Source organism: Exophiala viscosa (genome assembly GCF_022695815.1).
Source record: "Exophiala viscosa unplaced genomic scaffold EDD37scaffold_2, whole genome shotgun sequence".
Classification (NCBI taxonomy): Eukaryota; Fungi; Ascomycota; class Eurotiomycetes; order Chaetothyriales; family Herpotrichiellaceae; genus Exophiala; species Exophiala viscosa.
Genome location: NW_026944354.1, coordinates 1059241 through 1084335, shown reverse-complemented (window position 1 = coordinate 1084335; position 25095 = coordinate 1059241). Strand labels below are relative to the sequence as shown.

At 51.5% G+C, this 25095-nt stretch overlaps 7 protein-coding genes across 7 annotated transcripts; 3 read left to right on the top strand and 4 right to left on the bottom strand.

Annotated features, from left to right (window-relative positions):
* Positions 1-268: 268 nt before the first annotated feature.
* Positions 269-4155, bottom strand: EDD37DRAFT_656131 (P-loop containing nucleoside triphosphate hydrolase protein; the record flags this gene model as incomplete). The annotated part of the gene is made up of 28 exons (XM_062818808.1): positions 269-286; positions 340-459; positions 523-1193; positions 1224-1343; positions 1371-1580; positions 1611-1627; positions 1649-1725; positions 1750-1842; positions 1867-1965; positions 1990-2022; positions 2062-2156; positions 2184-2190; positions 2218-2298; positions 2338-2406; positions 2431-2487; positions 2515-2607; positions 2629-2721; positions 2746-2827; positions 2849-2864; positions 2895-3012; positions 3034-3062; positions 3084-3212; positions 3234-3348; positions 3391-3564; positions 3589-3621; positions 3643-3693; positions 3727-3783; positions 3817-4155. 28 exons carry the CDS (start codon positions 4153-4155, stop codon positions 269-271), a joined length of 3096 nt encoding a protein of 1031 aa, XP_062672828.1.
* Positions 4156-5115: 960 nt separating this feature from the next.
* On the top strand, positions 5116-7046 carry EDD37DRAFT_239711 (uncharacterized protein). Its single transcript, XM_062810586.1, has one exon. It carries the CDS (start codon positions 5223-5225, stop codon positions 6834-6836), a length of 1614 nt encoding a protein of 537 aa, XP_062672827.1. The 5' UTR covers positions 5116-5222; the 3' UTR covers positions 6837-7046.
* On the bottom strand, positions 7047-9250 carry EDD37DRAFT_239710 (uncharacterized protein). Its single transcript, XM_062810585.1, has 3 exons — positions 8742-9250; positions 8108-8669; positions 7047-8058 (listed from the first exon to the last, which is right to left on the bottom strand). Exons 1-3 carry the CDS (start codon positions 9142-9144, stop codon positions 7257-7259), a joined length of 1767 nt encoding a protein of 588 aa, XP_062672826.1. The 5' UTR covers positions 9145-9250; the 3' UTR covers positions 7047-7256.
* A 1862-nt stretch (positions 9251-11112) lies between these two features.
* EDD37DRAFT_646633 (RNA recognition motif 2-domain-containing protein) lies at positions 11113-13767 on the bottom strand (the record flags this gene model as incomplete). The annotated part of the gene is made up of 11 exons (XM_062817758.1): positions 11113-11496; positions 11549-11628; positions 11679-11751; positions 11805-11822; positions 11871-11920; positions 11973-12075; positions 12124-12381; positions 12430-12867; positions 12916-13173; positions 13231-13468; positions 13529-13767. 11 exons carry the CDS (start codon positions 13765-13767, stop codon positions 11113-11115), a joined length of 2139 nt encoding a protein of 712 aa, XP_062672825.1.
* Positions 13768-15483: 1716 nt separating this feature from the next.
* EDD37DRAFT_560184 (exocyst complex subunit Sec15-like-domain-containing protein) lies at positions 15484-17945 on the top strand (the record flags this gene model as incomplete). Its single annotated transcript, XM_062813835.1, has 2 exons — positions 15484-15534; positions 15585-17945. 2 exons carry the CDS (start codon positions 15484-15486, stop codon positions 17943-17945), a joined length of 2412 nt encoding a protein of 803 aa, XP_062672824.1.
* A 688-nt stretch (positions 17946-18633) lies between these two features.
* Positions 18634-20134, bottom strand: EDD37DRAFT_239666 (nuclear transcription factor Y, gamma). Its single transcript, XM_062810584.1, has 4 exons — positions 19775-20134; positions 19564-19620; positions 18863-19507; positions 18634-18764 (listed from the first exon to the last, which is right to left on the bottom strand). Exons 1-4 carry the CDS (start codon positions 19844-19846, stop codon positions 18651-18653), a joined length of 888 nt encoding a protein of 295 aa, XP_062672823.1. The 5' UTR covers positions 19847-20134; the 3' UTR covers positions 18634-18650.
* A 1768-nt stretch (positions 20135-21902) lies between these two features.
* On the top strand, positions 21903-22826 carry EDD37DRAFT_646630 (uncharacterized protein; the record flags this gene model as incomplete). Its single annotated transcript, XM_062817757.1, has 2 exons — positions 21903-22265; positions 22320-22826. The coding sequence occupies 2 exons, from the start codon at positions 21903-21905 to the stop codon at positions 22824-22826; spliced, it is 870 nt and encodes a 289-aa protein (XP_062672822.1).
* Between the last annotated feature and the right edge of the window lie 2269 nt (positions 22827-25095).

Genomic DNA, 25095 nt, shown 5'->3' with positions numbered 1-25095 from the left:
TAGAAACTCTACTTTGACAATGGGATTCGGAATCGGTAATACAATCATGTTCACATGTGTATCTTTGTCCACACCTGCATAGAGACACTGAGATGCACCCGCTCATATCAAGCACAGTATCGTACGAAGCTCGTCATGTCAAACATGGACCTTACCGCGGAAAAAAGCACAGATTTTCCAACGCTAACATCAGGCTCATCCCACATAAGCTGCATTATACAATGTCGAATAGGGAGTAGAAAAGAAAAAACAGCCGTACAGCGTACGATCACGAGTACTTGCGCAGCTGTATAGGAGTTAGCCACGTAACACAACAAGCGAGCATAGGTGAAAACATACATCCAGCGTCAAGACTTTGGAGCTGTTCGCGCCTTGGTCCCTGTACACTCCGACCAACGCCTCGCTGCCCTGGAAGAAGCCTGTCTTCAAACTGATAACGATGAACTGCATTCCAGGACCCTATGTTTCAACAGTCGTTAGACGATTTCTCTCAGGAGAGAACGAGGAACATGACCAACTTACAGCATGATTCCGCACATAATTGACCAGCTTGCCGACGTTTGCATTGTCCAGCGCCGCATCCACCTCATCGAGCACGAAGAACGGACTGGGCTGGTAACTGTGGATGGCAAATAAAAGAGCCAACGCAGCCATGGTCTTCTCCCCTCCGGAAAGATGTTCCATATCTCTAAACCGCTTGGTCGGCGGCATGGTGTGATAATTCACACCAGCGAGGTACGGTTCCTCTTCGTCGGCGGTCAGGTATGCTCGGCCACCAGCTGGGAACTCTTCCGACTTCGTGAGGTTCGAGTAGATAGGTTCGATCTGCTCCGAAATATGCGAGAAGGCCTTGTTGAACAATTCGTTGCGCTTTTCCATAGTTTCCTCAAATTGCGCTTTGGTTCCGCGGTATTTGTTTCGTGAATCCTCATATTCTTGCTCGGTGTCACGGGCACGACCTTCGACAGTTGCCAAACGTTGCGCAGCGTGGGCATTAGGCTGCATCTTGTCCAGGGCCGCATTCAGCTTGGTGATATCATCCAGTAGTTTGGCTTCCGTATCGTCATTATCTTCATCCTTCAGGTCATCATCAAGAGCATCAAAATCTGGTTCGATGCCGTAGTCTGCAACATTGTATGCCTTCAGGGCCGAAGACGTTGGGTCGTCCTCGTCCACGTCCATGGTATCAGCATCTTCAAGAGGTAGATCGTTGATCGGAACACTGTCCAGGCTTGCGGATCCTTCTTCCAATGGAATGGCAATGTTCTCGATCTTGCAACGACGAAGGAGGCTGTATCTTGATGAAGAGTGCCGCTGCATTTCACCTTCTAGGGCACTGATGGCTCTGAACGTGCTTTCCATTTCCTTACTTCGCTTTTGGACCTCTTGTTTCTGCTTTGCTAGGGTTTCCGCAGCTTGGGCTAGAATCTCTTTCTGCTGATCCAGTTCTGCGTGGAGCTCATCCAAATCGCCTTTCAATGTATCGAGGTCATTCTGGATTCCCTGCCGCTGCTCGTTGAGGTCATCTATGGTCTCCTTGTCGCGCTGCTCTCGATCCCGGAGGGCTGCAAGTCGGTCATCTGTGGATTGGAGTCTGGACCTTTCGAAACTGAGTTGACCTTCAATCCTGCCCCTTTGAGTCACAAACTCGAGCTTCTTCTGTGCAGCCTCTTGCTGGAGCGAACCTTGTCGAGCTTCGTAGTCCCGGATGTCGTCAAACCCATGCTGTTGGCAGAAATCGGCAAAGACCTCGTTTTCGACATTGTTGACGGACTCTTGATAATCTGAGATGTCTTCGTCGAGTTTCTCCAATTTGCGCAGCTCAGCCTGCATCTTTGGGCGCTCATCATTCAGCTGTTGCTTGACGTGGTCGATTTCTCGCTTCTTGCTCTGAAGATTCTTGGTGAGGGCGTCAAGTTCCTCCTTGGCGTAGCGAAGTCTGCTCTCAAGGCCGCTCAGCTCGGTCTGTAGATTTTGCTCCTCGGCCACACGCGATCTCTCCTGTGGCAAGGCGACAAACTCCTCCATCAGTTTATCTTTGAGCTTGTTCAGCCTCTCAACTTCAGCGTCGTCCCATCTGCGAGTATTTTGTTCTCTGCCACGCCCACCAGTCATGAGACCACCTTTGTGAATAACGCTGCCGTCCAAAGTCACCGCTTTGGCGTCGACATGGCGGTTATAACATAAGTCCTTTGCTATGGCGAGGTCATCGCAGACAATGGAGTTGCCGCAGGCATAAGAGATGGCGCGGGCGACTGACTGGTCGTAATCGACCGTCTCGATTGCAGGTCTCATGCCCTTATGCATGCCTTTGAGGTTAGAGTTGAGCGCCTTCACCTGTATAGTATCAAGAGGGATGAATGTGGCCTGTCCTGATCGGTGATCTCGCAGGTACTCAATACATTGCTTAGCTGTCGCTTCGGTATCCACAACAACAGCATCGAAGTGCCGCCCCAGAACAGTGCTGACGGCTTCCTGGTATTTCTTCTGTTTTGGCTTGCATAATTCATGGACGCGGCCTTTGACACCCGGGTACGTACGCTTGAGCATGGCAATGGTCTCCTTCATCCTTGACTCCTTCTCCGTCGTTCGACGGCCATCATCCGCCTCAAGAAGCTTCCTAGCAACTTCGGCCAACTTTTCGTCGAGCTCTGTTCGCGTGCGGGCTGCTTGTAGCCTCTTCGAGGTGGCGTTATGCAAGTCTTTCTTCTTTCCGTCGATCTCAGATTGTGTCGTCTGGGCGACCTCTTTAAGAGCATCTCTACGCTCATTGACGGCGCCGTATTCATTCTCAAGTGATTGCAGCTTGTACTCAGTGCTGTCTACACTGTTTTTGAGGTTATTGTACGTTGCCTCGATGGGTGCTCGATCATTCTTTAGTCTCTCAACTCGACTCAAATCGGCCGATGCGCGTTTGTTGAGCTCCTCGCGAAGACGCGTATATTGTTGGAGATCTGCATCACTCAATTGTCCACCTAGGCGGTTGGCGTTTTGTTCCCATTGTTTCTGCCACTGAGCTTGCGCTTTCTCGACTGTGGCTAGATCCTTCTCGAGTTGGCTGACTGTTGCAGCTTGCGATCCACGCTCTTTGACTATTGAGTTCACTCGGTTGGCATACTTGGTGAGCTGCTGGTTAGATACGGAGATTTGCTCATCAATGGGTACCAGAGACGAGGACTTGTCTTCAATCTCCTTCTCCTTGGCCTTGATGGCTTTCTCCGCTTTGCCGACACCTCGCGCCACTTGTGCGTGCTCCTTCTTCGCAGCGTCGAGATTGCGCTCGTACTTCTCGATACCTCGACGAAACTCTTTCAGATCGTTTTGGTGCTTTTGTATCTCGGCGCTGGACTCTTCGATTTGACGTTGGAGATGGTACAACTTCCACAGCACGTGAGTCACTATTGCCTGATCTCGTTCAGCCGCCTTCTTCTGGAAATTGTCTGCTTCTTTCTTCTGTTCCTGGTACTGTCGGATCTCAGAATTGATGCCGCGACGACGATGGAGTTGAAATGCTTGTGTCTCTGCGGCCGCGTCCAGCTCTGCCTTCAGTTGGTCGTACTCGGCCTTGTATTCAAGACTGCCGGAGACTTGTTCGATGAGTCTGGTCAAATCCTGAGGCTTCTGGATCGCAATGGCTTCAACGTCACCCTGAAAGACCAGAAAGTTGCGGGCTTTGATTAGAATGTTTTCCTCCTCTAGTGATTCGTTGTATTGTTGCGCGGTCACTACGCGCTCGTTGATACGATACTCCGAGACACCTTGATTGGTGATAGTACGTTTCCACTTTTGTTCTCTTCCCGCGTCATCTTCGTAGACTGCCATGACCCAGGCCGATTTGGGATCGTTGCGTTCCTGTGTGCCATTGACCTGGCTGCCATCTTCTTCGTCATGTCCATTTGCTCCATTTGTCTGGGTCTCGCCATTCGCGGTAGACTTCTTCAAGACTCTCCCACGATAGACCAGTTCTCGGAGGTGAGTGGACCGTATGTGAGAGGATTTGATTCCGAGCACGAAAGAGATGGCGTCCATGGAGTTTGATTTGCCGGAGCCATTGGGCCCGATGATGGACGTGAAGTAGGCATCACCGAAGAGTAGGATATGGTGCCCCTTGTAGGACTTGAAATTGAACAGCTCAAGTCGAATGAGTTTGCCCATCGTGAGTGTGTGCGGCGCGGGGTTGAAGGAGTAGGAGGTTCGTATTCGAGAGGAGTAGTCAAAGCTATTGCAGCGCAAACATTGGAGGCAGTAGGGGAGGAGACTATCCGCAGAGAGACTGGCCGATTACCACCTCGTCCTTGGATGGACGTTCGATTCGACGGAGTCGCACTTGGGCTTTGCTCGGGCTGAATTGTACAGATACGCGAGAATTGAAGAGAGACGCGGTGCGCGTTTCTCGGAGAAAGGAGGATTACATAATATACCGACTAGTCTGATCTAGGCAAGACGTGTATATCTCCGGACATCAATATCAATGCATAGAGGGCACATCAATTCTCTCAAACTTCAGCAGCTTTCCACTGGGAAATGGGATCAGCTATTGCTGGTCCAGATGCATAAAAAGCATATTCAATGAGTGCGTATGTGGGATTCCAGGCGCTGAGCCTACAGTGGTTGTATTCCACTCGGGCTCTTTGACTTGATGATCACACAGATCATGCTGATTCCCATTCGTAATCTGAGAACAAAGGGACTTCTTGTTTGGCCCAATATGTCACGAGATCGCGAGAGATCAAAAACTGCAAAAACAACGCGAAGCGCGTGTTGATCGATGGGGCGAAAGAAAGGCCACAGCCGCCTGCATGGAGGCTGTAGGCTGTAGGCTGTAGACTGAAAGTAAATAAGGGGTCTAGGGGACCATGTGACGTAGGGATGAAATCTGTCTCCTTTTCTGCCTATCAACACGCTTTATGCTTGCACATGCATCAACTCTCATGCCTCCAACCTTCTTGCAAAAGTCCGTATTAGTTATTGTCCATACCTCACTTTCCCGCTCCAGAACCAGAAACATGTCTTCAGCATGACCTCGCCTGTCGTGGGTCAGTTGGCACGTGCCGAGTATCCTGCATTTGTACACCTAATCTGAGATTCTATGAGTGGATGGAAGTCCCGCAGTCCCAGATTCCTACAAATATCCAAAAGTCGCGATCATCCTGACCTTCTCTTTCTCTCCCACCTCTCATCACGAAATCAGACCGCCAGTGGAGTCGGCGAGAACGTCCGACATGTCGCACCCTATACCGATTCCTGGCCGGAAGTCAGAGCCCGGCTATCTTGATGAAGCCGCGGCGGCTGATCTCCCAGCCAGCGTTGGAAGCTTCGGAAGCAACACAGATGGGGGGGCTATGACGCCCGGCTGGCAGTCTTCCACGCCGGGAAGCCCTTATCTGTTGTCTAGGAACTCATCATATATCGGAAGCCAGTCGCTACAGGAAGACTGGGACATCCCCCTCGACAAGCTCACATTCTTCGACATTTTCGACAACCTTGCACTACCCTCCAAACTGGAAAGATGGCAGGCCACCATCTCGGCCCAGAAAGACAAGATAGCCAAACAACAAGAGAGAATACGTTCATCAGGCAACACTGCCAAAGACCGCGCCATGGCCGAGTGGCGCAAACGCGTCCCCACGGCCGACGAACAGCTGGCCAAATATCGGTCGCGGATGAAGAAATCTGTTGATGGACTCAACAAGAGGTGGAATGACACTGTCACCATCACCATCCGCGAGAAGGTGTCCTTTATCTCCGCCGTCCTCAATGTCTTTTTGAGTGGCTACCTGATAGGCGCTGCGCCAGAGTACTTTTACTACTGGTTCACGGCGCAATTGGCATACTTTATGCCCATCAGGTTGATCACCTACCGACAGAAAGGCTACCACTACTTCCTCGCCGACTTATGCTACTTTGTCAACTTCCTCTGTCTACTCACTGTATGGGGTTTCCCTCGATCGAAGCGTCTCTTCATCAGCACCTACTGTCTCGCGTATGGCAACAACGCAGTCGCCATCGTCATGTGGCGGAATTCACTGGTTTTCCACTCCCTCGACAAAGTCACCAGTCTTTTCATTCACGTCATGCCGCCAGTGGCCCTTCACTGCATGGTCCACTTATCATCCAGAGAGTTCCTCCAGGAGCGCTTCCCTGCAGTCTATACCATCAAATACAGCAGCTACGGATCACCAGAGCACTACAGTCTGTGGGCCATGCTCGTCTGGGCAACGTTTCCCTATGCGGTATGGCAGCTTTCGTACCATTTCTTCATCACGGTGCGAAGACGCGAGAAGATTGCAGCAGGCCGTCCCACGTCCTTCACCTGGCTCCGTAAATCGTACGCCAATACCTGGATCGGCAAATTCGTCATCTCGCTTCCAAACCCGCTCCAAGAGCCGGCGTTCATGCTGATCCAGTACTCCTACGCTCTTCTCACCATCATACCCTGCCCGTTATGGTTCTGGTACAGGTGGGCTAGTGCGACTTTCCTGCTAGTCGTTTTCGGGTGGAGCGTGTGGAACGGCGCCAACTACTACATGGACGTCTTTGGCAAGAGGTTCCAGAAGGAACTCGAACAAGTCAAGCGTGACGTGGCCAAGTGGCAAAACAGTCCTGGGGCTTTTCTCAGTCCGCCGAATGGCCCTGTCGACGGGGATGTGGGCAAGGACGACGATAAGTCAAATAGCGGCCACGAGAAGAGGAGGAGCATTGACTCGATTCCGCTGCTGGATGAGACACATCAGAACGGCAAGGCCGAAATGGGAGCACGCGCGACGGGAGCAGAGCTACTCGATGATGGCCTGTCAAGCGTTTCGGATCGCAAGCCGCTAGCCTCATCACCTTAGCGCTACGTGAGGTGATCTAGCAATGTGCCTAGACCCCAAAGATATTGATGAGAATATGACACCACCACCGAAGTGTACTCTAATCTGGGTTGTTGTTCTGTTTCCAATTCGTTATACTGTCTGGCGTTAAGGTGCCACTGCGGTGCTGCTTTCATAAGATTGGATACCCTTTATTTCTTACGCTGTATCGCGTTTGCATCTTGAGTGGGGAGGTGCCTTGTCATTCTGTGCGAGCGAAGCATTAGCACAAAGAGGGGGGAGCACGGCAGGGGATCAGCCTTTTTTCAACAAGTTGCGGGAGGAATCGATAGATGAATATAATGACAGCATTCTGTAGTATGAAATTGTCCGATTCACAACAACATCTATCATCATCAACTCATGAGAACGCCGTGTGTCATTAGTCAGATCCTGAGGTATCTACCCTGTCTTCCCCGAATCCTGCTCAGGCTCCGACGCAGACTCACCCTGCGGCTCGCACTTGCACGCCTCCATCCACACTTCTCTCCCCACACCCTCGCATTCGGGCCCATCGAACCACAGAAAGCGGGTGATGATATCGCGCACAGCCGGCCACGACGCAGGTCGACAACGTATCGGCGAGTGTGTCGTCAACACGTCCATGAACCAGCCTCTGACAGGCTCTCCCTTGTTAGCGACCGACCCGCCCAGCATCGTCGCCCAGAGCAGGAGACTGGGGTTTTCGTCCCAGAAACCCATGGCCGCGCACACCTTCAGCGTCGATCTGATCTGCTTGCTGAGATTTGCGTGCAAGCCGGCGACGCGTGGCATGGGAAACAACACCAGCAGGGTATATGCTAATGTCGAGAGGCGGACGAGGCTGTGCAGGGCTTGCAGCACCTGTGTCTCAATCTCGGGCTGCTCCTGTGAGTCATCAGGCGCGAAGCGGTTGTCTAGCGAGAGAAGGTCGTGCGTTGCGGAGTTTCGTGCCCACAAGATCTTCACCAGCGACGGCGCATCCGGCTGTTGTGACAGGTACATATCGTATCCGATCGTAATCAGACGGACTGTGTCGATTGCTCCGAACAGTGGCGTCGAGGTCAGGGACTTGGGTAAGGCGCGGAAGCCTACCGACATGTTGGCGAGCGAGCTGGGGATTGTGGATGGCGGCGACGGGAACGTTGACATCACAAGGCTTGTCGGCGCAAGAAGCGCAAACGCAGGTCGTCTCAATGTCAACCACGACATGAAGATGTCGGCTCTGTAAGACTGTCAGTCATAGGCAAGAGACTCGGAGGTGAGCAACGTACAATCCTAGCACGTTCGCTATGCCGGGGAGCTTGACTTTGTGAATGCCGCCTTTGCGCTCGACCAGCAGGCGAATGGCTTTCATGTGCGCGTCTTCCCAGCGCAGACTGCCATAGTACTGGCTTTGAGCTGTGGCAAGCGGGCTTCGGGTTTCCTCCTTCATAGGAGAAGGCACCTGATCACCGCCGGCAGCCGATGCATGGGCTGCCAACAGGCTGATACAGAAAAGCAGTGCATCCGCTGGGTCGCCCGTAAGGGTCTGGAGTTCATGATTGAGTTCCTTTACGGCCTGGACCGTGTACGAGAGGCGAAGAATCTTGATCTGGTGAGAAGCGTCGGAGGAGTAGGACTTGTGGGTTGCTCCGGCAAGGGCGATGGTATAGAACGAGGCTGGCGAGTGCATGGCACATGCAAGGACCACATCTCTGAGGTTACCGATCGCCGAAACAGTCTTGGATGCAGATCCGGAAGCTGTTGAAGCAGAGGTGGCCGGTTGCACCGCCGGTATTACCGGGGGGTAATGGAGAAGACATAGCGTAATGCCCGATTGAAGGATAGTAGCCCCTGCAGGTCGATCAACACTGAAGCAGTACGAAAGAGGAAGGGCACAGCAGGGTTATAGGAAAGTAAGCTTACCATAATCAAGCATTTCAAGTGCATAGGATGGCACATTATTGGGTAGGACTATGTTGAACGGATCCAGATGGCCAGCCCCAGGGTCTATGGTTGACAGACGATTGTGTTGCTTCTTTTCCTTAGGAACGCTTTCCTTCTTGGATCGTTGCGAGGTGGTACGATGTTGATCATCACCAGATGGTTGGTGCTTTTCTGTCGTATGCTTCCGATGCGAGTGGCGTTTATGCAGCATTCCTGGATTGGCTAGTTGGCGTATCTTCGCTTTCCTATGATACTCTCGTGCGGCATGCTTCTGTGGCGAGATCTCGTCGCCATTGCCTGAGCCTTGCTTAGTCTTCTTGCCTGCACTTGCTTGCTGGTACGGAACAAATAAAATGTTCGTTGCCGTCCCCGGGGTAGCCATGGATCTTTCCTTTGTACTTTTTACCCTTTCTCACCGTCAAGCATGTTGCATTTGTCAAAACGAATAATCTGGCCCTCGACATCAACAGAAGAAAAACATTGACAACGCGGATATGCGCGAGAGAATAAGAAGTAAACTCATGGCACTATCACAGCCGCACATTGCTAGTAACAAATGGTCAATTTCAAGCCATCAAGGCCGTATACCAATGACTATTGATGTGGACCTGGAAGGCTGTAGTGATCCGGAAACAGCAGTCGTCTCAGCTCGCCTTTTGACAGCGCCATCAAGCCAAGCTGAAGCCAGCGGGAAGATGGGAATGCATGATTGGTGTGGCTGAGAATGCAAAGCAGGTCGATAGCAACACGGGATGTAGCTTGGTTCTGACCAAGGCGTGAATGATGTCTGCCAGCGCCGGACCGTTTATAATTGATTTTCACTGGTCGAAGAATCCTTCGATCTGAACCTGACGATCGATCCAGTTCCCCATTGTCGGGCCGCATATCCAATTTTCACCCCAAGAACCAGTTACCTCTGTTCCACAGGGAAATACCCATGATTTGGGGCGGAAGTTGGGGTTGTTGTTATGCGCAGCTTCGTCCAGCTGTCGCCCGCCAAGCAACCCAGATCTTCAAGTCAAGATCAGCCTGGCAGATGCCGGGCACTACCGGTCGCTCGATATATTTCCAGAGCGCTTCTGGCTTGATGGTGCTCGTGTCGAAGCTGTGCTGTCCTCAGCTGGAGGGGAGAATCATGGTAGTTTGTGCTCTTGAGGACAAAAAGTATCGAACCCGTTGCAAAGTTCTTCAGCCGGATGCAGGTCACACGGTGTCAGTGTGACGACATTACGATAAACGTTGCTATTTGTGGTGGTGCGGACAACATTGGAGCTGTACACACGTTTGCTGGGTAATAAATGTCGATAGGCCAAAACCCGCACCTGCTGGCACCTCACAACGGCCTGAAGACGGTATGTCGTCCTTTGCAGTACTGGAACTTGCCGTGGCCGTGCAGGGGTGCCGGGGAGAGAAACGGCTATGCAGGTTGGTCCAGCGTTGGTCATTGCTTCTCGATAGCTAAGGAGGAGTGTTGTGCAATGGAAGTTGGTGGTGCTGGCATTGACTACCGTTGAGAAATGCTGGACCCATAGTACGGCATGATGGATACTGAGTGCAAAGGGGACGAAGTCACAATGAAGCAATCGTAGAAGACCATGGTTTTTTGACTCAACCGAGTACTTTTTCATTTGCTATCTTGGATCACTTTGTGATCATACATGCTGATGCAGTACAGGACTGATCAGAGACACATTGATAAAGTGTCTGGGGACATTGATGTCCATAGCTCAATCCTGATTGCTTCCCTGAGATGGTTTCATGCTCTTGGGCCATTTGACTGTGGTACATCCTTGCAAAGCTCAATTCACATCTGAAGAAAAAGGAAAACTTGCAGGTATTAGGGCAAGTGTGTGATAGAAAAAACACGGGGGAATTTGACGGGGTGAAGCGGGAAATGATGTTGTCCAGCGTAATGTTGCAAGATGGTGAACCGTCCCAGGTGCCCAACATGGTCGAGAGACCGAGAGCCCTTGACCCAAGCTGCAGTCAAGGAAGAGGCATCCAAGCCCACAGGCAGGAAATGACTTTCCAGACATCAACTTCACAATCACCAACAACCACTTGAACCAACGATTTGTGACCTGAACCTCGGAGATGTCCAACGCCACAATGATGCCGAGCTAGTAATGCGGAATGTAACATCTGCGCAATGGGTCATAGCCATGAGCTTCCTCACGAGCACGATGACCAGGATCGATTTCGTTTTCAGCTCCGGGTGTACCACGGTCGTATTGTGAACGACGACGACGTTGTTCTTCGCGATGTGCTTGTCCTTGCTTAGGAGCGAAAAGACCTGCAGGGGGAAGGAAGTCAGTATGTGTATTTCAAGTTGAGATAAAGATAAGCGTGCTCACGAGAAGGGGCGAGGGTTGCCAGCGAATGGATCATGGGGACTGTTGACATCAACGGATGACTGTGGGAGCAGGAAAGACCGCGACACCCGACCAAGGAAGGTGTAAGCGTCAGTGGCATCTGGTGCAGCACGGGCAGGTGGAAGATAGAAGCCCTGAGGGCGTTCAAATCGTGCAACAGGTCTGGGAGGTTGCGGTTCCGGGAAAGCAGGGCGAGTGTTTGGGTTTGGGTTTGGGTTTCGAAGAGCAAGGGCCAGCTTCTCAGGGATGTACAGACCGACATGCTCAGCATTCTCCACCGAGCGACGCATCTTTGAGGCATTGTCAGGTCCTGGGAACTTCTCCTCCTGGCCGGCATTGAGAACATTGCCAGCAACATAGAGCTGCAGACCTGTTAGTCTAGAGGTCTGTGGTCGGGGTAGGAAAGGTTGGTACCTTTGGTCGAAAGGCCGGGTGCTCAAGCATAACTGAGGAGTTGCGGAACTTCTGGACCAAGCAGTCTTTGCCTTGAATCGCTGTGACGGACAGTTAGTGACGAAACGCCAACCAAAACGAAGTTACTCACTGGCATAGGAGACCTCAGCAACCTTGTCAGAGTTGAAGCAATTCCAGCGCTTTCCAGCACGGGCAAGGACGAACTAAGAGATGTGAGTGAACAAGAAACGCTCAGGTGAATGAACAGGAAGCATACTGGGATGATAGAAGGTGCCTGGCGATGGTCAGTGACGAAATTAGATTGTGGAGGAGGATCACTTACATCGACGAAGTTGATGAAGGCATATCCAACATTGCAGTTGTTCGCGAAATCTAGATGGAGTTAGTCAACTGTGAGAGTAAATGAGAATGCAGATGACATTACCGATGCGAAGGTACATGAAGTCGTATCGACCGGCGCTAGTACGGTCAAGGAGCTCCTTGAGCATGGGTTGATCAACGCGGTTTGGGATGTTGCGCAACATGATCTGGGAATGGTAAGCCAGAGTCAAGAGAGATAGATGAAGACAGCTTACAGTGGTTCGAACATCTGCACCCGATTGGATACGGGCGATGTCGACAGCATTGTGGTTGCCGTTCTGATTGCCGCGACGACCATTGCGAGCCGCATCACGTTGGATGACATAGGCGAGACGATCGTAATCTGAATCCACAGGGACAGTAGAGCGACCCGTCACAGACAGCTTCTGGAAAGGGATTTCAAGATCATCAAGATCGTCCAGTACAACAGGGCGAATGTCCGGAGTATACAGCTCGACATCGAGCACGGTGCCCTAATGACATGTTAGCAATGGTATTCACTGGAAAGTGGTTTGACAAACATTGATGACTGTGCCACTGATGACATCCTTCGCACAAGCGACGTTAGCGGCATTGTAGAACTCGGCACGAAATTCTCGGCAGTGAAGTTGATTTGGTGGCATGGTGTGGAAAGCCTTGATATCGCCACATTGCTTGAGAAGACGCTTGATCTCAATGACGACCGGATGAGCCTTTATTGGCGGCTGAGAAGGGTTGCCGTTGTAGTAAGCGCTGATGACAATCTGTCCTGCATACTCGGTCTCCAAAGTTGGGTCTCTGCCTTGGTCGGCAGCAACAGCTTTGAGTTTCATTGGGAAGACACGAGTGTGTGGGGCCAAGTTGGCAGCAACATGGAGAGCTCTCTTAGCGTCACGAACGTCGTCAAAGGCGACAGTGAAGAGACCACCAGTAACGACCTGAGCAGCATTGATTGACTTGATAGATGGGAACACCTCCGGCTATTCAACATTAGTGGAAGTGGTGAATTGGAACGGAGAGATACATACCTTGAAAGCGTCGACGATGCGGCGAGAAGGAGAACGGAACTCAGCAGGGAGACCGAGGACAGTGAAGGCACGGATGGAGTTCATATCAGTACTGAATTCGCCTTCAGAAAGGTGAATGTCATGCATCCAGATGTTAGAGACAACTGGAGACTTGTAATGCAGCTGGATCTGGTTCTGGCACATGAGCAGATCAAGGTACTTTTCATTGTCAGTGTCGACGTTTGTTCCACCGATCACTCCTGGGGTCTTGCGCTGAGCCTGGTCAGAGGTCAGGTTTGGTCCATCAGGCATGCTTCCTTGCAAGAGGGATCTTACACCAATGTTTCCAGTGGGAGCAGCATTCTTTGGGAAGGCATGAGCGCCATAGGCATGTCCGATGATGGGAGCAGGCTGCACAGGTGCAAAGCCATTGGCACGGTAGACTCGAGGAGCAGAAGGAACCTTGGCGGCAGTAGGGTGGGAGAACTGTGGTTCGAAGACCTCAGCAGTGGGCGACAGCAGTGGGCCGTTGGTAGGAGTTGGTGCACTCAGGAAGACATCGTCATCGGCAACACTAGTCCATGTGAGTACTTGTTTGAAAATTTGAAGAGGCATTCGATGATGTGGAACATACCTAGCATGTTTGGCAGGCTTGGGAACGTGGGTGGCCTTGGTAGCCTCACGAGCCTTGGTGTAGATGTCAACACCCTCAGGGTCTCCAGTGTAGAAGTCAACAGCACGTCCTTTTCCCTTGGTGCCTGGAACACCTTCAGGAGTGAAAGAGGTAATGTTTGTGGATGGAGTTCCGTGAAAGGTGGTGTCATGCTCAGAGTGAGGGCTCGAAGCTGATGCCGAACCACGAGGTGGAGACATGATGTTGACTATGTGAAGCAAGACATTAGTATGTTGGATACCATGGCCAATGATGAAACTGCGCAAGTGAAGTTTGAACCATGAGGCCAATGGCCTGCAGTGGGGTGATCTGCCATTGAAGCAATGTTGCTCCAATGATGTGATAGGGAAGATGCTCAATGATATGAAGGCAATGATGCTATGGCTGGGGGCAGTTATGTGTATGAGACATGGTGGATGGAGGGGCATTGGAAGTTACAACTCATTTCTCTCACGAGAATTGAGCCACAACAACCATTGAAAGAGGGGTTTGGAACTTACCAAGCGTCTTGAGGGTGCGTAGATGGTCTGGAAGCAATATGGAGTGTCTTGCAGTAAGGAATGAGCGTGATGAGATGGATAATGAAGGAGAGTATGGTGTTGTGAAAGATTGAGAGAGTGTGGGATGGTGAGAAGAGTTGAAAATTCGGAAAGGGAAGTTTTGGGAAGGAGCACCAAAACACCCAGCCGCTGCTGCTGTTTTCCCAACTTTTGGCCAAGCACAAGATCCCAAACGGGTATGGACCGCTCTGAATGACTGTGCTGCCGCTGGTGATGAGGTCGTTGAGGTTGTCGAGGGCGATGGTGAGGAGAGCAGTGAGGGAGGACCGGGGCGTCGCCCAACCGTCATGACACCCTGCTTGACGACCATACGCATACACTAGTATGCGTAATCTTGGTATACGACGGTACAGTCTGCAACCATTACCACTCCACAACGTTCACTTCTTGAGAAAGATCCATCACCACACAGCTCACCCAACACTCTGCCTTTGTACCCTTCAGCGACGACATCATAGAGAACAAGAGCCACCAATCACGAACCCACAGCACAAACAACCACCGACGACATAACCGAACAGCCAAGAGTCCGACAAGCAGGTAAGCAACTTCCTTTGCAGTTAATATGGCAGACACTCAACTCACTGTGTTTCGTGGCATAAATCTGCCTGCTGGAACGGGTGAGCACAATCATGTTCAGGAGTCTGAGAATGTTGACAAGCTAGCACGACAATTCGTTGCTTTGTTCACCTACCTTTGTGCATTCCAGCATGTATTGTCCGCTTCTTTGGCCCTTCTCTTTGCTGGTCAGGAGACGACTGCATCCCTCCTTGCCTTCACCACAGTTCACTTTCCCTCTCTTTGCCCCTACCTCTCACAGCCTTGCGCTCGTTGCTGCTCTTGAGCTCCGGAAGCACTGGTCATTCAGCTTGTGTTTCTTTATTTTTATATACTGACATAGTCACAGTATCGAGCACGTGGCTCCCCCCATGGAGGGGAGAGATATTGTGATTACAAGATCGGAAAGGTACCAACATCAAACAGACGAGGTTCATGAGAGATCGACAGTATCCTGACCGCTTGGCACGACTAGCGGTGGCGCTACCCAAAAGCCGTTAGCGGCATCTGAGGAAGGCTGATGCACTTCATTTGAAACGAGGAGAGGCCGGGACCATGATTGTCCCTGATTTTATTGAGTCTGACCTATTCAAGTCGCCATTCACAAGGCTATTGTGCTTCGACGAGCCTTGCAACTTGGACAAGGGATTGTCTCGTGCCTACAGCGTCAGCCTTGTCACGCCTCTTTTTGTTGATGCCCGACGCGTCTTCCCAGGGCATTTGACTGGGGAGAATGTGAGAAGGCAGCGGCAGCCTCAAATTGTTCCCAGCACCAGTGACAACAGCCTCACAGCAGAAATGCCGTCAATAGCACCCTATCGCGCTGATACTAACAGCGTGTTACAGCAGGTACATCTCTCTGCGCCGTCGCTGTGTCTTGTTGCTAATCTTCGTCGAAGATTGTCACTTCATCATCTGAAACGGATACTCTGGACCAACTGATTCCTTACATCAAAGATTACAGCTATGGCAACAAGACCTCGCAATTGTTGAGCCAGCTGGACGACCTAGCTGCAGAGAGAGAAGCAGAAATCGAACGACAATGCAATGCCAACCACCAGGAATTTGTAAAGTCTGTGCAGCAACTCCTTCGGATCCGCGAGGGTACCGTCACTCTCACCAATGAGATCCTGGAATTGAACCAGTCCATTCAAGCTAGCACCGAGAATCTCGTGGAACAGAAGAAAGCTCTTGTCGAATCTCGCGGTGTGAGACAGAACATTGACGATGCAAGCCATGCCCTGCAAGATTGTCTGGAGGTTCTTCGTCTTGCCAACCAGGTGCAAGAGCTCCGGGACCAGAAGAAACACTACGCCGCCCTACGAGCCCTTGATGAACTCCAGAGCGTCCATCTTCAAAGCGTCACGCAGTACAAGTTGAGCGAGTTGATCCAGACATCCGTGCCAGCAATCCAAAAGTCCATCGCAGAAGCTGTCATGGCAGATCTTAATACCTGGTTATTTCGCGTCCGCGAGATGTCACAATACCTGGGTGAACTTTCCTTTTATCATACCGACCTACGCCAACAAAGGCTCAAGGAACGCGCGGACAAGATTCCTTATCTTGCCAATTTCAAGCTAAATTCTGCCATCGAACTGGTCGCCGACGAGCATGAAGAGTTCGATCTGCTCAAAAGCGAAGATCTCGAAGTCGATTTTTCGCCCCTCTTTGAAGCTCTACATATTCATCGCTCCCTCGGCCGAATGGACAGATTCAAGGCAGACTACGCCACAAGCCGAAGGGCACAGAGTGAACTGCTCCTTCAAAACTCTATGTCCTTAAACGACGAAGAACTAGGAGATCTCCACAGCCTCCTCGAAGATATCGCCGGCTTCGTAATAATGGAGCGCGCCACCAGAAAGAGAGTCCCCGACCTGCGCTCTAACACAGATATCGAGGAACTTTGGGACTCGCTCTGCCAAAAGGGCATCTCCCTCATGTCCAGAGCACTCTCTGCCGTCGACAATGCGGAACACCTCCTGAAGATCAAAAACCTTATAACGCTCTTTACTCTGACCATGAACAGCTTCAACTTTAACACCTCCGCTATATCAAATTTCGTACTCGTTCTCTTCGATAAGTACGCGGAGCTTCTAAAACAGCGTTTCAGTGAAGACTTCATCGAAATTGTCTCGACAGACGACTATATGCCCATGCCGATCCAGAATGCCGAAGAATTCGAAAAAGTCGTCAACGTCTCATGGTACACGCCAGACCGTCCCGTCCACGAGATGACCTTCCCAACCGTCTTCCCCTTCTCGCAGATGTACCCGCTCTGCTGCATCGACATCCGCAACTTCCTGAACCAATTCTACTTCTTTTCCGCCCAAGAAGAGGCACCTTCCCCTCTGTCCAGCAAGATCGACGCCCAGCTTCTCACCTCCCTCGACGACCTGCTCACCACCAAAGTTTGCGCCAGTTTGGTGTCTAAGCTCTCTTCCCAGTATCTCGGGCAAATCGTCCAAATTCTTATCAACCTCTCACACTTCACAACGGCGTGCGGCGAGCTTGAAACCCTCCTCGCCACGGTTCGCACATCGACTCTTGCCTCTGGCGGCCCGCCCATCTCTCTTCGCGCCACGGCTCAGTTCTCACAGCACCAAAAGACGGCGGAAAATCGCATCTTCGAACTCGTCAACATGAAAGTCAATGACCTCATCGAGACAGCTGAGTACGATTGGCTCAGCCGTCAACTACCCACCGAGCCGTCGAATTACATCGTCACATTGACCCGATACCTTTCCAATATCATTAACTCGGTTCTGCTGTCCCTCCCATCGTCCCTCAAAGACCTCATGCTCTTCAACGCCATTTCCCACACCGCAAGCTCGATCCTTGCGCTCCCACTGGCCCCTAACGTCGAGCGAATAACCACGACCTCGATCGCCCAGCTGTCGATGGACGTCTCGCACTTCCAAGCTTACGTTGAAACCCTCCCAAACAATTTAATTCTCCTCGAGTCGCTCGACGAACTCATACAGACTGTCGCGCTGATGGCGACGGACCAACCAGACGAGTTCTACGACATATCGCTCCGCAACAAGAAATACCGCAACGTTGACCCACTCAAGGGTCCGCAACTGCTGGAAAAGGTCGTGCACGTCGAGGTGCGCAGTCCGACAGTCGGACCTGGTGGAAGTGATCGCGGCAGTAGCGCCGCCAATGGTGGTACACAGAGTCCCGTGCCGGGCCAACAGGGGAGCAGAGCTCCAAATACCACATTTGCTGCGTTGCAGAATAGGTTCATGCACAACAGGTAGTGGAAGATAGAGCAAAGTCGACTCAGACTTGGGCAGAGGAACCGTTGATCTGAACGTGGCCTCAAGTTTCCTTGAAGGACGTGGCGGATGATCTGATACCATGGGCTGTAGAGTACGTGCATTAGCTTCTAGCAGCGCCATGCGCGCCGGAGCACGAAGGTCAGGCATGTCGCCGAGGCTTTCAAGCAGCGTTTCAAGCCCGATGTTTGAGGCTGCTCTTTGCGGAGTTGCGGGACATGATGCGATCCCTTGTCCCGGAATCGTCTCAATCCAATCGACGGCTGGTCCAAGGAGAACGGCCAGGATTCTGTTCAATTGTACTTACAGCCTGTATGCTACGACTTGTATTCGGGTCAGAACGGCACTTGACCAAACAAATGGAGAGGACAAAGACCAAAACCAAAGTATTTCATATTAATGCATGGCGGGAATAATTGATGGTTCTGTTGCCAGTTGTCGACGCCATCTCTGACTTGTGTCTTGCTGAAACAAAATCTTCAACGGATGGTAGTACCAATCTCTCGTCGCTGTCCGTGACGTGCTATCAAGTTTTCGGTTTCTTGCTATCCTTTTTTCTGCTATCTTTCAGGGAAGGATGCTCCCCCTTTCTCTTCCATGGAAGGGCCTTTCCCGGGGAGGAGAACGTAGGTGTGAAGGGAGAACTCCCATAACCGGGTCATGCTGCGAGGTTTCTTTCGCCGGCTCCTAGCCGGGTCCGTATCCTGGCTCGCTAACCTGCTCGTTTCGGCCAGCAGTGCCCGGCCTTGGACCCCCATAACCCTGGCTTTGTGGTCGTTGTGCAGGTATGTTCGAATACATCTGCGAGGAGAAATGGTGTTAGTTTTGAGTCTTAGAAGGCATGTGCAGAATGGTCGCACCCCTTCGCTGCTGTATGCAAAGCACGGGTTTCAGCCTACCTGTTGAGCACCTCCACCGAATTGGCCCTGAGTATAAGGGTTGTACATTTCACCTCCGCCAAACATCTGCGGAGGTTGTCCGTATGCCTGATTGGGGTCTTGTTGGGCATCTCCGCCCATATGCGCCGGATACATTTGTGGCCTTCCGTATTGATTGTCAGGGGGTCCCATAGCGCCATGCTGCGGCATACCATAGTCTGGCGGCGGCATCTGTTGCTGTGGCTGCTGTTGTTGGACTTGGTTGGCAGCACCTTGTCCACTCGTGTTGGGTCGTTTTGAGCCGCCTCCATGGCCGGCGCTGTCTTCTCTGGGAACGATATCAATCAGAAAATCGAACATGTCGCTCTTGGCCAAAGCTGCTGCAATGTCACTGCGTTGCAGCGTCCGTCTCTTATTGTCTTCTGCATGGATCCAAGCACGCATTGTCAATTCTGTAATAAAGATGTCGCATCCTTTCGCGAAAAGAATAGGCGCCTCGGCAGATATCATCTTGACTTCTGGGTCCGCTTTCATCACCTTCTTGATCCGAGCCAAAGGCAGCTGATGTATCTTAAAATCGTGCGTGTCAGTCTCGAGGTGGTTGATTGTTTGTTGCCAGTATGTCGCTAGGATCTCGCGAGACGGGCCGGTAAGCCCTTGGTTGATCTGTGAAGCAGGTTAGTAACATAGAAGAATCGATGGGCGCGATGATTGTGACGTACATTTGACCATAGACCCGAGTAGAGTTCAGTGTGAGGGACGTAGCCTTGCGCTGAGAGCTAGGAACGAGTCAGTAAATGATAGCGCCAGCTTGATTCGATGCAGATGGCGTCTCGTGGTATGCTTCCCATCTTAGGACGTGGTCACCCGCTAGCGGTGTGCGCGTCACTCCGCAGCCATCCAGCGCATCGAGAAGGCGGGGATAGCACTTACAGCTGCACTTGCTCCATAATGGCCTCCTTGAGTAATGTCGTATACCGGCGCCCCAGTATTCTTTTGCTCCATCTTGGGTCGAGAGGATGGCCCAAATCTTGAGCGGAGAGTGAGAACAGTCGTGGTGTGCGACGACAACAACGTGCGCGCTAATAGCCCGTGAGAATCTGGGCGAAACTCGACGATAGAGTGTTCGGAAAAGTAGAGATCGGGGTGTTGGCAAGCCTGGTGACTGATGCGAAGAGGCTGGGAGCTGGATATCGCGTTCGTACCACCGTTGACTCAAGCGCTCGGTCGACCGCGCGCAGGACGCGATGGTTGGCAAGAAGACTGCGAAATAAGATGGTGCGATGAGAAAACTGGAAAATCAGACGGGAGTCGCGAGGTCAAGTGGGAAGAGTCGGTGAGTGCTCTGATTTATGGCAGATGAGGAAGATACATTCGAGGGTCGGTCTCTGTTGCAGCTAACGATCAAAGATCAAGGCGGGGGCCGCACGGCCGCAGTCACGCAAGTACGACCCAAGTTTCCGGCTATGCGATAACTCACAAAGGACTGGGAACTCCATTCCATGCCTTCAGCAGCACAATTGATTCCCTACAATAGACAATTTCAATTTTCACGTTTCGTCACCCATCATCCAAGATATCATGGTAAACATTGAAATTACTGACGTCCAATCGGGTCGTGACAGGCCACAACATCCAAGATCTTCAGGGCCACCAATAATACCATCGAGTCATCGGGGCTTCTGTCTCTGCCTTATAAGCCTCGCTATTCGCCTCACTTGGAAAAGCTCCCGAAGGATACATATAAACAACGTGCGACAGGGAGCGAGGAACATCCGTCTTCTCGCAAAGTGAGCAGCACAGTAAACCCTGTCAACAGAAGACCGTCTTCACTGCCATCCCCTACCCCAGCATTTGGAGCCCGCAAAACACCTCCGTCGCACGCCGTCCACATCGACCCTCTGTGCATCCACCGGTACCTGACATCAGAGTTGCCTGGAAATCTGCACCATCATACAGGAGCTTGGACGTTGTAAGGCCACCGGCTGCATATCGCTTCATTCCACGATGACCGAGCCTCGATTTGGGCCTCACTGCATGAAGCTAAGAATAAAGAAGAGCAAAAAGCATCATAACTCGGCTAGACGGGATTTGTTGGCGCAATGCCTTACATAATCATGGGCGCGACGTAGCCAGCAAGTGAGATGGATCGCAAGACTGGGTTGAGATTTGCTTTTCTTGACATTCCAATGCATACAGAACAGGTTTTGAAAGCCATGGAGACACAGAAAGCTGACATCAGAGCCCGCGATCTCAGGCTGTCGAAGTGCAGCCGACCGGCCAGGAGCTGGCACTGGCCTACAGAGTAGCGGTGTAAATGTCCACCGTTCGCGTGGGAGTCCTCGACGAACAAACTACTGACGGCTGAATTGCGTCTAGGAAGAGTCACGCATGCATGGAAGAGGGGGTTTGTTCAGGTAAGGTCGTCAGCATTGGCACAATTTTCTTTGTATTCGACATCCTTACACATCAGCGGTGAATTTGGAGTCTGAGCGGGAGCTGGGTATCTCTGAGCAATGAAAGGGAATGAAAGGGCTGCATCGGCCTCAAAATGCTTGAAGCAAGTGCCTTGAGCCCGGCAGTGACATATATGCCTTTGAGACCAAGGCCAGGATAGTCGTTGGTCACGGACAGCCTGCGTTCGTTTCCCGGGGGGCCATCTCTTGAGCAAGTTCACATGTTGACTTGCGAAACTCACGAGTCACAAGAAAAGAGATTTCGTAGAAATGATAAGCAACCTCAATTAGATAGACTGCTGGTCAAAATACACTACAGAATATGGTGATAAGCGGAAGGTAGATTGACCATCTGATGATCTGAGATCGCAGGCGGGTCTTTAACCAAAGGCGGAATGATCCGCGACCCCAGACGCGCCAAAGGTTCACAATTTTCGTGTTTGGAGAAACTGAACTCAACGCTGATATTCCAAACCGAGATATACAACGTACTTGACGTGAGATCCCATCGAAAAAGTCCCGCAGAAGGGTGTGGAATACAGGACATCAGCCATCGCATCTCGCTGCTTTCACAGCTTCTCTGGACAGATATGCAGGGAAAGACAATGCTGGGGAAGAGAAAGAGAGAAGTCGCAGTGGTAGCCCGGCCACGCTATGGCAACTCAGAAGACGAACGACCCTCCTCATCGCGAGACGATGTGGGCGCAGATATCTTTCGCAAATACTTCGAGTCCGCTTTCGAACCGTTACCCGAGCAAGATACAACTGCCACCCCTTCGCTACTCGAAGACGAAGAAGCGGACGAGGACGAGGACGAGGACTCAGATGTGCCGGAGGAAGATTTGGCATGGGAGGGTCTTTCAGATGCAGGAGAAGAGACTGCTTCAGTCGAAGTCATTGAACACCGTGCGCTGGTCGATGTTGGGGATGGCGTTGATATTCTGCGGCCTCAATACAAGACATTCATGGTAAGGAGATCTCATGTGCTATAAAGTAGAGAACAATGCTGAGTTGGATTACAGAGCGCAAAGCCGCCCAAAGAGGTGCAACAAAGGGCGATTAAGAAATCCGGCACAGGAGAAGACGAGGACGATTCATCTGAGGCACTGAATTTGAAACACGACCTGGACCTTCAACGGCTCTTGAATGAATCTCATCTGCTGGAGCAGGCAAAATCAGCATCAACGCCCGGATCACACCGGCATAAGGCATTGGACATGCGCATGCAATCGCTCGGCTCGAAAGACTCCCTGTTTCATCAAGAAAAGATGCCGTTGTCGCACAGGAAGGGGATCCTTGCGAAAGCAACCAGTCGGGATGCCATGCGAAGAAAGGAGGCGAAGGAGAATGGCATCGTCCTGGAGAAGCCATCGGGAAAAGTCAGGTCTGCCACTCGCAGGGAACGCGGCGTCGATGCCCCTGCCGTGGGGAAGTTCCGAGGTGGCACTTTGAAACTCAGCAAGAAAGATGTCCTCGATATACAAGGTTCAGGTCGTTCTCGAGGTGGTGGCAAGAAAGGCCGACGGTAACTGGTTTTGAACTTGCAGCACGATTTGACGTTCAAGATGTGTGCCAACAAGCAGCTTAGGCTTTGAAGTTGACGGCTACAACATCGTGCAACTCCTATTCGGCTCGAAGGAAGAACATCTAAGAAAGACGTGTTTCGAATGCTGTCAGGGTCTTTGCGATGCTGGCAGGATAGCTGGCCAGACTAGAGACCTGGATCCGCTCCAGCGCAGCATAGACCATTGGATGACCTCGACATTCGAGATGGATTTGTCATTCTTGACGATCGGCATGCATGAAGTCAAGACATCATGCCACGGGTTGGTCTGGATCGGGTGGTCAAAGGAAAGAAGTGGGTGAAGAAAAGAACATTCTCATGTTGCACCATTGCTTCAGCCTCGACCGTCAGCCAATGTGGACACGGAAAAACATCCAGCCCAACTTGGCCAGCCAGTTTTTGAGTTCCTTTTGATCTCAACGTCTCACCATGAGTCGGCTTCGGCCTGGTCCGTGGTGGCTGAGCACATGGTGTCCAAGAACCGTAAGTGGTGATGGACGTTGACTTCTTTGGTATGTTTGTGACATGACCCTGTGTTCTCGCGAAAACTGCCTTGGTCTTTTTGGCCGTCGGAGATTTGCCAGGGTCGCTGCGCTTGTTAGCGATTGCGCCAACTGTCCAGTACTGGCAGTTATGTGCTAGTCGGCTATTGACAAGGCGCTCTGTTTCATGCTTCCGCCAGCACCGACCCTTTTGATGGTAGGCACAAAGCCTTACTTTGAAGCGATCGCATAACTACACGCCATTACATATCAAGTGCTTCGCATGATAGATCGCTGGTCTCTGCAGCATGGGATCGACCAAGCATACAATACGATATGCACACATGCTATGCATCATGCGCCCAAAGTCCTTGACAGCTTGAATAGTCCAATCGCGGTTTTACCGGAGAAAAAGGAATATTTCCAAGCCGCGGTGACATTGATTGACATGCATCATGGTTGAGCAGTGTTGACCAATGTGGCGGCAGAAGGAGAAATGATCTCAAACGTAGCGCCATCTTGCTCACTTCAGGGGGTGTGGCGCGAACGCCTTGCAGGTTGCTAGGGAGGCCGGAAGGTCAACCTCCTCCAAAAGGAACACCGGCTATCGCTTGCATCTGAGGACTCTGTAATCGATATGCTTCAGATTCTGAAACTGCCCGCTAGGAGGCGCGATCGGTGGTCGAGCAGCAAGCAATGTAGCATCATCCCCATCCCTTAGCCGTTATGGGCAAAGCACCTGGTTTGAGCCTCAACACCCAGCCGTTGGTTGGAAGTTGCAACAATAATGTCCTATTACGGCTGGCTTGCCATCCTGGCATACTACGGTAGGATCGAGGGATGACAGTCACTGAGAGCATTCACCTGCACCTCGACATCACTCATTTGTGTGTCATTTTGTGGATGAGAAGCATTTCGCGATCACATCGCCATCACGTGTGCCAGGATGTGATTTGCGCGCATCCTCCACCTTATCCGACACCACGTTCCCAATCAAAGCCACACATCGGATAGTTCTTGTCACTTCAAAGTGGGCTTCTCCCGTCCTTTTGCATGACCCTAGCAACAACATGAATGACAAAGAGCTCCGAGGGGAACACGTTTTGCTGTGGCGTCTCAAAGAAATGAACAACAACAATATGCTGAATCCTCCCGAACCCGGTAATCAAAGCCTTCTGGGTAAACGAAAACAGTCTGCATACTCATCGGACCGATGCCGATGCGCAGACAATTACGCTTATGCATAGCGGGTCTGCTGTCAATTTATTCGGACATAACCTGGATTCTTGGGCGTTCGGAGAATAGGAGCAATCATCCTTGATCAATTCTGTCTTTGCCAGTGGAGGCAGAAGCAACCGTTGGCATGTTCAAGAATAGGGCAGAATATGTCGTCAAAACATCATATAGGGGAGCACAGACTTAATCGAAGTAAGCTTCAATCCGAAACCTGGGCATAGTTGAGCGGCGTCTGTTTGAGCTTTGTTTTGAAATGGACGAGCTGTTGGTCGAGGCCTGAGGGTGGCTTCGGCGCCTCAGCGGACCAAGGAAAAGGCACCAAAGGCCAATTACCGCCGCCAACGCACACCATTCGTCTGTCTCATCTTTTGTCCTCAGCCACTCGTTTCATCAAAACCTGATACATCTAAAGCGACTTGGACCGCAAGCTTGACCACTTGCCAGTGCCCGCGGTCCGTGCTTGAGCGTCTCGCTGACCAGTGATCAGAGGGGCCCCGGCAAGGGTTTCCATCTCTT

Excerpts from the sequence above, each read along its gene's own strand:
- EDD37DRAFT_239711 (XM_062810586.1), top strand. The coding sequence starts at position 5,223 with ATGTCGCACCCTATACCGATTCCTGGCCGGAAGTCAGAGCCCGGCTAT.
- EDD37DRAFT_239710 (XM_062810585.1), bottom strand. The coding sequence starts at position 9,144 with ATGGCTACCCCGGGGACGGCAACGAACATTTTATTTGTTCCGTACCAG. Across the intron at positions 8,670-8,741 it reads ACTTGAAATGCTTGATTATG|GGGCTACTATCCTTCAATCG; the intron begins GTAAGCTTACTT and ends ATCGACCTGCAG. Across the intron at positions 8,059-8,107 it reads ATAGCGAACGTGCTAGGATT|AGCCGACATCTTCATGTCGT; the intron begins GTACGTTGCTCA and ends ACAGTCTTACAG.
- EDD37DRAFT_239666 (XM_062810584.1), bottom strand. The coding sequence starts at position 19,846 with ATGGAGCAAAAGAATACTGGGGCGCCGGTATACGACATTACTCAAGGA. Across the intron at positions 19,621-19,774 it reads ATTATGGAGCAAGTGCAGCT|CTCTCAGCGCAAGGCTACGT; the intron begins GTAAGTGCTATC and ends ACTCGTTCCTAG. Across the intron at positions 18,765-18,862 it reads TCGGTGGAGGTGCTCAACAG|ATGTATTCGAACATACCTGC; the intron begins GTAGGCTGAAAC and ends TTCTCCTCGCAG.